We start from the raw sequence: 12,381 nt of genomic DNA on the forward strand, positions 1-12,381 counted from the left end.
ACTAAAAATGAAAAAGTAAGACATAGCCAAACATTCGTTGGGGGTGGGTTGGAGAGAGGTACGCTTCCATTTTCCATTCAACCGGTCATCCCTCACCGCCTTCCCCGCCCCCCACGCCCGCTCCGGGATGTGTGTTGAGGGTGGGAGCGCAATTGAAACTCCCACCCATGTGGGTGCCCACGAGTGAGCGCGCTGCTGGTTCGGGGTCCGGTGCCCTCGGGGTGGGGCGACCGCGTTGCCGTAGCCCCGGAAAGAGGGACCAACCGGACCGGGCGTGAGCCGGCAACACCCGGGCCAAGGAGCGCGGTTTGTGCAGGAAAAGGCGCCGCCGCGGGCCCCGTGCGCCCCTCCCCGGCTCGGGCTCTCCGCCCGCGCGCCGACCCCGCCGCGCTCCGCGCCAGGAGCAGCACCGCGGCGCGAGAGGCGAATGGGAGCGGCGGCCAGGCGGGCTGCTGCTCGGGCGACCGCGGAGGCGGCGGGCAGGGCGCGTGCGCACTGCAGGGGCGCCAGATTTGGCGGGAGGGGGAGTGTCCAAAGCCCTTTGTTTGATGGCATCTGTTTACAGAGTTACACTTTAATATCAACCTGTTTCCTCCTCCTCCTTCTCCTCCTCCTCCGTGACCTCCTTCTCCTCCCCTTTCTCCTGAGAAACTTCACCCCCGTGGTGCCGAGCGCCTCTGCGCAGCCGGGGAAGGACGCAGGCAAGGCGGAGGGCAGCGGGAGGCGGCAACCGGTGCGGTCCCCGGGGCTCTTGGCGGAGCCCCGGCCCGCCTCGCCATGGCCCGGAGACCCCGGCACAGGTAACGGGAAGCCTAGGAAAGCGGCCTCGGGCAAGGGCGCGTAGAGATCCAAGCATCTAGGAGCAGGTGGGAATTCCTTCCCCGACCGTATGTGGGGCTGTCAGCCGGTACCTTGGAGGCAGAAGCGGCTCTGGAGGTGGATGAACGGGAAACGCTCTGCAAGAAGCGCACGGGTACAGTGGGAAGCATGCCCAGAGGCTTTTTTTTCCCAAGTTGCATGGAGATAGGTTTCTCTTTGATGGTGGTGGTGATGGTGCTGCTGGTGCTGGTGCTGCTGCTGGTGGTGGTGATGGGGACCCAGCACTTTTCAGCCAAGGGCAGAACGGTTTCCCCGAGGAACCCACCAGGTGTTTGGCTTGAAGCCGCGGGTGTCGGCGAGGGAGTCGCAGCCTAATTGCTGCGTGCATTGAGATGTGTTTGGACTTGGAGTTGAGGAGCATATGGCAGATATGGGGAAAGGCCGGGTTGTTTAGTGGCTGCAGGTAGTTCATTTAAATTTCATTCATTCATTATGGAGGCAAGAGAGGTGTCAGCTGACAGACAGCTGCAAAGATTTTAGGGGGGCAAAATGGGTTTGCAGATTGTTATAAACTGTTTTTTGAAGATTCGAGTACTTGCTCTGGAAGAAGCTTCTATTTCTACTGCAAACACTGCACGCGCCCGCGTCGCACATGTCACCGGGACTATGGGTGCACTCACTCTCTTTCCGTTTTGGCCCCACGTTAGGAAGGAGGGATCAGGAAGGGAGAGTTGGACGGAACTGTCAGTTGTTGGCCGCCCAGGTCCTGCGGGCCCCGGGATTAGGACACGCAGGGGCTCCCAGAGAGCAACGGCTGCGGGGGTTAGCTCAGGGAAGGTCGCCTCTGGGCGCAAAGTGCTGGAGGCCAGCGGCACCCAAGCCAGCTGCTGCGCACCCGGGGCTGTGTCGCCGCCGCCGCTTTCTCCTGGGCTAGACGTCCCTGTGCCCCGCGCACACGTGGACGCAGCTGAGGTAGCCGCTGCCCCAGCTCCAGCTGCCTTAGGTAGCCCGCCTCTGGCAAGGCCACGGGACGACCCAAAAAGTTCACAATAAATAAATTGACCAAGTCTCTCCACCCGACTTCCCAGATAAATTTAAACTTTTTTTTTTAAACCAGCAGGGACTGGCCCTGCGGGGCGCGGGCTCTGCGACGTTGCAGGGAGCGTGGGCGTGGGCCCTGCAGCGCACCCTCGGGCTGGGCCAGGCGGGGAGCGGCAACCGCTGGGCGTTGGAAAAAGAGGGGGTGGTGGTGAATTGGGGAGACCTTGGATCTTGGCTCCCAATGCCTGGCTCCCGGCCTGCCACACCGGCCCAAGTGCCACCCATTAAGACGATTCGCCTTTTGCTTTTGGGACCTAAAGCGTCTATGCCCGGGTCACCTGTTCTGCAGAAAGCTGAAGCCTGCTGCAGGAGGAGGGAGTTGAGAAGGGGTGCTCCCGGGAGGCGCGGCCCGGGCTGGGTGCCTCAAGGTTTAGTCTGCACGGGGCGTGGCCGCGCAGGTTCCCTGCGGCTCCCAGGTAGCCGGGAGCGGAGGCGGCGGGGAGGGGCGGGAGCCTTGAACTTGACTCAAGGGAGGAGGGGGGTGGGGGGAAGAGAAACCCGGCTGCGGGCTCCGAGCCGTTTCTTGCTGGGCTAGCGTCAACTCGGCAGGGATTATTAACCAGGTCAGCGAAATGAGTCTGAACCCCTTTTCTAGAATCACGTAGCGGCCACAGGCACTTCCTCCCATTGCCCTCCCTCTTCCCTACCCCCCAGCAACTTTTTTTTTTTTTTCGTTTCTTTGCACAGTTTGTTTCCTTGAGAGAATGTAATATTCATAGTTGTACTGTTGTAACCACACCGGCTCTCGCAGGTGGAGGAGTGGAGAGCATCTAGCCTGAAATCAGCCTTTGAAAGTCCTTTGACTGTTGGGTCCGAGATCTTGTCAGAACAGATAAAGAAAAAGTTATTTCAGGTCCTTGGTCGAAATTAATCATGCTGCTGAGCCGACCAGGTCATTTTAGAGCAAGGAAATGGCTTGCAAAGCTCGAAAGCGAGCCCCGCGCCAAAGCTGCCGACGGCAAGCAGCCCGGACTCTCCCTGCTGCCTCTAATAGCCCTTCGGAATCTGCAAGAATCACACCGTACTTTTCACCCCCAAGACTTTTTGGCTTTGCACATCTGCTCAGTGCTTGCTTTTGAAGAGGCACAGAAGGCAGTGGAGGCATGCGCTCTGGAAAGTACCGCATAAGTGGAATCCACGCCCTAATGTGTAAGACAGTATCCACGAGAGGGAGGGAGATTAGTCCAAATCAAGCTACTGGCTGCAAGCTGAACGGGGGTTGGCAGAGCTTTGCTGATCCTGGTCCTGTGTGAGCCCAGTTCGCCCTCAGCTGACTGTCGACTGCCCCCTGTGGGCGACTGCGTTGCTTGTTTTTTAATTAAGTTTTGACTAGAGAAAAAGCTTGGAGAATTCCCACAGTTCTGAAAGGGACGTCTCCGGATCTCCACAGACCTAAAAGGCTAATCTAACGAGAGTTAAATCTGCAGGTCCACTCTCAGAGCCCGCTGGCTTTCTTGGTATCCCTGATACTTCTTCACAAAGGGCTGTCCTTTCGGAAAGCTTCCTGAGTGCCTTAGTAAAAAGGGAATTTTCACCCAAAGACAGTTCCGGGCTCATAACTTTATTTCTTTTCTTCTTCTTCTGCTTCTTCTTCTTCTCCCCTCCTCCTCCTCCTTTTTTCTTCTTCTTAATACTGCTTTATATTAGGAAGAAATTTGTAAATATTATTGCTCAGAAGTTGACTGCCTCCTGTTTGCTGCAGGAAACAAACCTGTTTCAAAGGATTGACACTGAGTGGGGAAAAAATTATTGCACATCATGGATACAGTTTAGTGGTGTGTGTGTGTGTGTGTGTGTGTGTGTGTGTGTGTGGTGTTACTTTAAGGTTAGATTACATCCTGTCACCATGCAGCCCGAACATCTTACTGTTCAAAATAATAGTTTTAAATGATGACAACCCCAACTCAGGAATTCGGTAAACACTTTTGTTTAATTTGTACGGGGCTGGAAATATACATATATTTTATATATAATACATATATAAATGTATATATAGTTTAGTTCTGAAAGACAAATCCTATTATGAATGTAAGTTTGCTTTTTAAAATAATTTTCATTATGATGTTGTCTTATCATTTTGTTGGTCTGGGTTTGATGGGTTTTTCAATTTTACAATGGCGAATTTCAGTGAAGTTGTTAAGTGTATAATTTTTCATATCTTAGGTTTTATAGAGAATGATAACAAATTATACTGCAAAATTACACTGTTCAGTGCATGATTGATGTTTGGAGCTATTTCAGCAGTCACCAAAATTCACAGTGTTACTCAACTCAGTAAAAGAAAAGGCTGTTTTGAAAACAGTAATTTTTTTTAACCTGTAGATTTCATCTGGGGGAACCCCTTGGTTTTTAATTAGGTGCATTGTAAGGTATTTTAGACACCATTCAGTCAGAGACAGAGAAAACAAGAGTAGGTAGGATTCTGAGTACTTGGTGCTGTGCGAAGGTGGTTACTCTGGAAACAGCACTGTAAACATAGCCACAGGTCTGCTCAACCAGACCTTGTGTCTTCAATAATTTAATACTTATGTTAATCACAAAACAGTTCCATGGCTGCATCCTTTCCTGGGTCCTAAAACCCTTCCAGCTTAGTTTTTTTTGTTTTTGTTTTTGTCTTTGTTTTTGTTTTTGTTTTTAGTATTAAGGGATTTTTTAGTCTTTAAGGGATGTTCATAATTATGCTTTTGAATGTATTCTGTCTTTTTTTTTTTTTTAAACAAGCTACCAGCACTATTAGGGCATAATTGACTGGTTCGTTGTGTTCAGGAACTATTCAAATGATTTGACCTATGCCAAAGAGTTTGCGTACATACTTATGTAAAGGACATGGACGACATGGGCTCTTGTTCCTTATATTGTCCTGAACATGGAATTTAAACGTAAGCGCCCATTGGTTTGGGAACTTGCCAGCTGTGTAACTTGTCCCTGGTCTAACAGTCACAGCAGGTTCAAACATGCATGAGCAGGAGAAAGTGCCAGCTCTGCTGGTGTCTCTGTGGATACGGGCACAGCAGCACCAGTTTACAGACACCACAGCAACAGAATGAAGGGAACCGGCCTCACTGCGCAAGCTTGCCAAGTTCTGTCTTTGTAGACTTTTAACAGCGAGCTCCAGGGAGCTTTGCGTGGGTTTCATGACCCAGGAGTTGAGACCCCGTGCTTGCAGCCCATGTCTGTCCGCTCTTATTTCTGCAGCATATACAGTAGCGATGAGGATGACGACGACATTGAGATGTGTGACCATGACTACGATGGGCTGCTTCCCAAATCTGGAAAGCGTCACTTAGGGAAAACCAGGTGGACAAGGGAAGAGGTAATTAGCCTTTTTTGGGGGGGGGTATCAAAACATAGAAAAAAATGTAGAGTGTAATTGGTGAAAACTGAAATTATAGCTAAGCTATGTGTGCTCATCTGAAGACTCTTGAACAAGAGTTTTTCTTGGCATGCTGTGCAGAATGCTCACCCCTCACCTCTCCCAATATGTTTACTCTGCCTTCTGTTCCCAAACTGATCTTTTTTTTTTTTATGTCCTCTCCTTTTTCTTTCATTCTTCACCTGTCTGTTTCTCACTCTTAGACTTGTTCACTGTATCCTAACACATTGCCTCTTTTGTACAACTATTACTGGTTGCCATCTCTAAGGCTGGATGCTCCCGCCTGTGTTCCCAGGACACTGTGTGTGAGCGTGGCTTCGAGGGTGTTGTTATAAACACTTACAGGAGCTGACAGGACCCACTGCCTGAGACGGTTTACTGTCTTCTATGCTCTGGCACATTAGGTCATTCATGAACTCTGAGCACAGCGATACAAATCCTTAATGACTTTACTGCATCAAGCACTCCTTCAAGTTAAATATGTCAAATATCTTCTGCTTTCATATAAAGAAGGTAGAACCAATGGGAAGTTGTCTTCCTCATAGTCTTACCATTTTCCGGCTTGAATTGACAACTAAGTTTAACATAGGAATTTATTTTCCCCCACTCAGTAGAAGTGTCAACAGTTACCATCTATTAAACAGTAACACAAGCCAGGCTTTACTGTTTTACATAATGGTATTGTGTAATCTCCAGATAACCGTGTTGATATTTATTGATATTCTTATTTTATAGATGACAGCATGAAGCTGTTTATGTAACTGCTCAACAGCTGTGGCAAAGGAAAAGAGCTTTAGTGTGCCTGTAAATAAACCTATGCCCAGAGCAGTACATTACATTGACTTTATTTGAGTGGTTCTGAAAGCTTTTTTTTTTTTTTTTTTTTTGGGTCTGGATTGGATTATGAAGGTGGTTCCTTTGATCATTATAACCTGGTCAGAGCTAGTGACTAAACAACTGATTGCCTTTAAATGCCTTAGGATGAAAAGCTGAAGAAGCTAGTGGAGCAGAATGGAACCGATGACTGGAAAGTGATTGCCAATTACCTGCCGGTAAGTTAGACACTGTCTCTTTTTGAGAATGAAAAACCTCTGTATTTAAAGGGGAGTTCTCAGAGCGTTTATTAAAATACCAATTTGTTCATGTAAGACGTAAGGGGGAGAGGCCCATCCATAATTTTTATTTCTGACTGCACCACATATAATTGAGGTCTCTAGATATACTATTAAGAGATTTTGATTTTTTTTTTCAGCACTTGCTTCTCGTTTTATTTTAATTTATCCCGATAACAAAAGTTAGTGTTCTGATGGGTTGTTACAGGGTAGAGCTTTAAACTTGGTGTCTTCTCTAAGTTAGCTTCTAAGTTCCCAGTTCCATCAACAACATAGTTTTTGGTATATGTGTTTACTTTTGACTGTACCCTCCCAGCCTCCATCTAAATGATGGGCTGAGAGCCTAGGGTTCCTTTACATGCCTTCTCCTCCATCTCACTCCTACGGTCTGGTCACAGGGTGGCTACCCTGCCCGCTCTATCACAGCAGCTTCCTACCTTTTCACTGTTTTTAATCAGTTCCAAACACTATTAGCTGAGGGAGCTCCCTAAACTGGAGCTGTTCCTAACTGATGTGCTTGCTTGAGTGTCTGAGTCTGGGGACTTTTGTCTCCATCACCACATTAAAACAAACAAACAAACCCACAACAACAACAACAATTAAACAAATAAAACCCCCACCAGTGGCGACATAGATTCTCACAAAGTAAGTGAACCTCCTTGACCAGGCACAGAGGCGCTCTCGTGTGCCGGCGCTCTCTCTCTCTCTCTCTCTCTCTCTCTCTCTCTCTCTCTCTCTCTCTCTCTCTCTCTCTCTCTCTCTCTCTCCCTAGCTGGTCTCAATTTACAGCGCCACTGCCCTGTCCCTCCACTACCCACCCAGTTCCCTACTTCCTCCCCACGAGCAGGTTTGCTTGTGTTCATTTCTGCTTTTTCTCCTCTGGGCTTTTCTTCCTGGTGATTTCATCTCCTAGAATGTTCTCTTCTGCTCCTCCAGTTAGAAGTTCTGAGCACCCTCCAAAGGCCATGCGAAGACCCCCTGCGTGCCTGGCAGGAGGCAGTGCTCATCATAAGAGTCCTTTCTTTCCTTACCCTGGCAACACTTTTGCTTAGGCCTCTTCTGTAGATCAGTTCAGCCTTCTGTGATAATGAATTACATGCTCACCTTCCCCTTCTTCTAAGATTATAAGGCCTTAGAAAGCGAGAACCTTTTATTGACTTTTGTGCTCCTGAGCTAAGTTGCTTGAATGGGAGGCACTGTAGTTCCTTGGAATGGGTTTTCCCTGAGGCCTGGCAATGTGGAATCTCTAACTCACGTCTTAAACCACAGAGGTACAAACCACAAATTGAGATTAAGGTTAAGCCACGTTGGCATACATGTGTGTAATATGATGCTCCGCCTAGTCATGTGACAGAACTGTTCCCTTCCAGAGACACAGATGTCAATCTTAGATGCAACTTGGGTAATATTCTCTGGTCGGTAAGCAGTGTGGGAGAGGTGAGCGCTCTCTACAAGCCGCTGAATGTTCCTGGGTGCTTTTTCTATGTATTGTGCACATGTACTTTATATTTAACAAATGGCTTTTGTGTTCCACATCTCATCCTTGTGACGGTGCACACTTTGTCTAGAACCGGACGGACGTGCAGTGCCAACACCGATGGCAGAAAGTGCTAAACCCTGAACTCATCAAGGGTCCCTGGACCAAAGAAGAAGATCAGAGAGTAAGTTCTGTCTCCATCCATGTGTGGATCATAGTTAAGAATGTTATTAAAACGTATTTCTCACCCCAAGGAAGCGATTCAAATGTGCAAAGGGGAAGTAAAGGGCTCACTCCCATATGTCCAGTGCATGAAAGCAGATTTTTTTTTCCTTCCGTTCTCTAAAAATCTTGTAACATTGAGGCTTGATGACACTGACTCTTTCCGTAACATTAAAACACAGATTGTTTTTGTGTTTATCTGAAGGTGATAGAGCTTGTTCAGAAATACGGCCCGAAACGTTGGTCTGTTATTGCCAAGCACTTAAAAGGGAGAATTGGAAAACAATGTAGGGAGAGGTGGCATAACCACTTGAATCCAGAAGTTAAGAAAACCTCCTGGACAGAAGAGGAAGACAGAATTATTTACCAGGCACACAAGAGACTGGGGAACAGATGGGCGGAAATCGCAAAGCTGCTGCCTGGACGGTAATACTTTGTTTAAAAACATATTGATTTGGAGGAACAAGAGGGTGATCATTAAACATTTTATGTGTGTGACTGAATTACATCTTACCAACTATAAGCATTTTGTTGGATAAACCAGAACCATCAAATGTTTAGAAGTGAACGGGATCTTGGAGTTTGTTTCATTGGACACTGTTCATGTCACCTCAGTGGTGAGCCTTGGGACAAGCCTTTTAACTTTCCCGAACCTTCACTTCTCCTTTTGCAAAATAGCTAATAATGTATTTCACAAGCTAATGTTAGGGTCAAGTAAAATGAATGTCAAAGCTTTCTGTAAGCTGATGAACTCTAAGTGCCTGGAAGGAAAGCAAAGTACAGCCAGCCAGTTCAGTGACCCTCAGTCATCCTGGTCACTCCTCCACTCTAGTAATTTCCATTTCCCTAACACCTACAGTCACCTCATTTCATCATTTGGTTACTAGTTTGGTTTTTTTTTTGTTTTTTGTTTTCCCTGTGACTAAAAAATGACTACATGTATAGAGTTAGCATGCCTACTTCAGGTTTTAACTAATTTCAGGGTGACGTCTTCTTTTTACTGAGCAGGTCAGAGAAATGACCGCTTTGTGAAGGATAATTGTGAAAACTCGCCTTTGACCCATTCTCTAGGTTTAATTACTATTTCTATAATTGTTTTTTTTTTTATCTATTTTGAGAAATACTTTTACTATAAATTTTAAAATTAAAAAATAAGAATTTTTTTTTGAGCTTTTTAGCCCCAAAGTAGGGGAAGGATTGTTTGTTTCAGAGCTGGCTCTGTGTTGCAGCAATGCATCTCCACCCCTGTGGCTTGAGAGCTGTGAGGAGTCATGGATCTGGTCAAAGGAGGTGTTTCATTGCATGTGGCCTTAGAGCATACACTGTAGGCTTCCTAAAACTAAAGGGGCAACAGAACTTCCTCTTTTGCTAATACACATTTCCCCACCCCCATGGAAATAGTAAAAATGTTTTTACTTGAATGTCCTTTTTTTCCCCCCTCTTATTGTTTTGTTTTAATTTTTGAGCTAAGAAATTTGTCCTGAGAATGAAGTTTTAGAAAACAACAAAACAAAACAAAAATGCCTTGCAGTTTGAAACTATACCAGGAAGTCAAGTGTGGTAGCACATGCCTGTGATCCCAGTGTTCACGAGGTAGAGGCAGAAAGATCTGGAATTCAAGGCCAGCCAGAATACTACCTTCTCTCAGGAGAACAGCCCCTACTCGTCCCAAAAGAAAGAAAATCCACTTGGGGTAGCATCTTTCATTTGGGACCCTACTGGGCATGGTGGAGAGTGCTGATACCCACCCCCCACCACCACGCCCACACCCCTCTCTGTCTGGTTATAAGAATCAGAGTAGTTTCCAAGCAGCAGGAAGGATTTTTGACTCAGACTTTGTACATGGAGTTTATGAGAGGTAGACAGTGGATACTGAGGCTCTGTCACTGATGTGACCATATTTGCTAAGTCCCTGCTGTGGCAAGTCGACCCTGCTAAGCCACAATGTAAGGGCTTTATTTTGTTTTTTGTTTTGTTTTGTTTTTTGGGTTTTTTGTTTGTTGGTTGGTTGGTTGGTTTTGTTTTATTTTGTTTTGGAGACAGAGTTTCTCTGTGTAGCCTTGGCTGTCCTGGATTCGCTTTGTAGACCAGGCTGGCCTGAAGCTCACAGGGACTGTAAGGGCTTTATAACAGCTGGGACTACGTGATATTAAAGTCCAATAGCACATGAATGGTGAGAACCCAGAGAAGGGTTATTATATTGAAATATGCCAGGAGTCAAAAATGCTTAAAAGGAAAACAAAAATTGGCAGGAAACTCAATACATCCCTATCACATTAGTAAGAGAAGTCTATGGATTTTCAAGACAATTAAAAGAAGAAAATAAAGCCGGGCGTGGTGTTGCACGCCTGTAATCCCAGCACTCAGGGAGGCAGAGGCAGGTGGATCACTTTTGTGGCAAACCTGGTCTACAAAGTGAGTCCAAGACAGCCAAGACTACAGAGAAACCCAGTCTTGAAAAACAGAGAGAGACAGAGACAGACAGACAGAGAAAGACTCGGGGGGGGGGGGGGTTGAGGGAGGGAAGAATGGAGAAACAGTTAGTGGGACCATAGTAAAGATTTCTTTTAGGCAGCTTTCTGTCAGTTGACTGTGATCTGAATTAAAATTTTTATAAAGTTTGGCTCCGGTCTGTTTCTACACAGGACTGACAATGCTATCAAGAACCACTGGAATTCCACCATGCGTCGCAAGGTGGAACAAGAAGGCTACCTGCAGGAGCCTTCAAAAGCCAGCCAGCCGCCGGTGGCCACTGGCTTCCAGAAGAACAGTCATCTGATGGGTTTTGCTCACACCTCAGCTTCATCTCAGCCCCCGGTGAACAGTGACTACCCCTATTACCACATTTCCGAAGCACAAAACGTAAGCCATTCCTGAGAACGGGGGGGGGGGGGGGGGGGGGGTGGGAGGAGATGGTCAGTCACTCTGGGGCATACAGATACTTTACAGGTGTGTGATTTGCATAGAGAGAATAGGAGCACGGTCATGTCATGGGTGGTCCTCAGCTAGACGTAGGAGAAGACACACTTGAATATGACTTATGTTTCCGGAAACGAGAAGTCGTTTCTCCTGGTATCACAGCTCACAGAAGTAGTGCTGGCTAGAGTCAAACTCACTGTTCCACATCTGGTTTAAAGTTAGCTTTTGAATGAAAATGTCCTCCGGATATTGCTGAGTCTTAAGAATGGGTGAAGGAAGGCAGGAGAGTGGTGCGCTAGGTTTCCTTTCCAAACTGCGTGCAATATTACGTGTAACATCATAAAGAGGAGATGGCTAAACTCTGAAATACAAAGGGAGGGTACAAGTTCAACCCTGGCAATGAGCTAATGGAAGTGTGATCATTTACACACCCAGTCGGTGCTTGATTTCACACTTGGAGTCAAGGACGGTACTTTACACTGGTCCGGTGATGTCTCCCTTTCTCCTCATTTGGGCTGGTATCGTTCCTTCCTCATTTCTAGACACTCATATCCAGGGAACGAAATCTTTTATGGCACAAGGCAGCGAAGCCTAAAGAGGAGACTATCAAGAAATGCCCGCCACAGAACTGATGAGTTAAAAAAAAAACAACAACAACAAACGACAAAACTCACCCAAGAATTACAAAGATCGTATGCAAATGTTATGCAAAGCATATTCATGAGTAGTTTTTACTTGGCTCTGTCTGTTTCTTAGATTTGACTACAGAGTTTCCAGAAAGGTCTCTGGTGAATGAATTATCATACAAGCTTCTGTGTTTTTTATTAAAACTGAACATTCGTCTAAGAAAAGTATCCCTCGTAACAAAACAGCTAGTGGTGTGATTGTTAGAACTTCTTCCATACATCTGTAAACACTCTTCCCTGTTCTCTTCTATGATTGGGGATGCTTTCCAGTGGGACTGACAGACCCTTTGTGCCTCTTTCCCTATGTTTCTTGAGCTATTTAACTGTTTTTAACGTTTAAGTCTGGCTAAATTTCAAGTTAGAGAAGTTTCACCTTGGTTTTTAATCACTCGATGAATTTTGTCAACAAAGTATACTTCCCCCTCGGTCCCAGAACAGAACCTGAGGGAGCCAAGCCCCCCCGCCCCAAAACCCTCGCTAAGCATGAAGGACTTAGCGCTAACTCCGTTTTGCTTTTTCTGTCTAGATCTCCAGCCACGTTCCATATCCTGTAGCGTTGCATGTAAATATAGTCAATGTCCCTCAGCCAGCTGCTGCAGCGATCCAGGTAAGGAGACTGTCTGATGGGAAAACCCATTAGCTGAGCGAGGGCGCTGCTTTTCAAGGGTACTT

The 12,381-nt window shown here is 46.7% G+C and overlaps 1 protein-coding gene across 2 annotated transcripts in view; it reads left to right on the forward strand.

The window, feature by feature from the left end:
- Positions 1–556: 556 nt before the first annotated feature.
- Positions 557–12,381, forward strand: part of Myb (MYB proto-oncogene, transcription factor) — a 34,260-nt gene continuing 22,435 nt past the window's right edge. The window contains exons 1-7 of one of the 2 annotated variants that reach the window (XM_051164306.1): positions 557–800; positions 5,116–5,233; positions 6,274–6,345; positions 7,974–8,066; positions 8,310–8,530; positions 10,750–10,966; positions 12,236–12,316. In XM_051164306.1, the coding sequence (XP_051020263.1) occupies positions 778–800; positions 5,116–5,233; positions 6,274–6,345; positions 7,974–8,066; positions 8,310–8,530; positions 10,750–10,966; positions 12,236–12,316 (825 nt within the window). In that variant the 5' untranslated portion in view covers positions 557–777. The remainder of the gene's footprint in view (positions 801–5,115; positions 5,234–6,273; positions 6,346–7,973; positions 8,067–8,309; positions 8,531–10,749; positions 10,967–12,235; positions 12,317–12,381) is intronic. The other variant, XM_051164307.1, reaches the window with a different exon arrangement.

This window comes from Acomys russatus, chromosome 21, assembly GCF_903995435.1.
Source record: "Acomys russatus chromosome 21, mAcoRus1.1, whole genome shotgun sequence".
Lineage (NCBI taxonomy): Eukaryota > Metazoa > Chordata > Mammalia > Rodentia > Muridae > Acomys > Acomys russatus.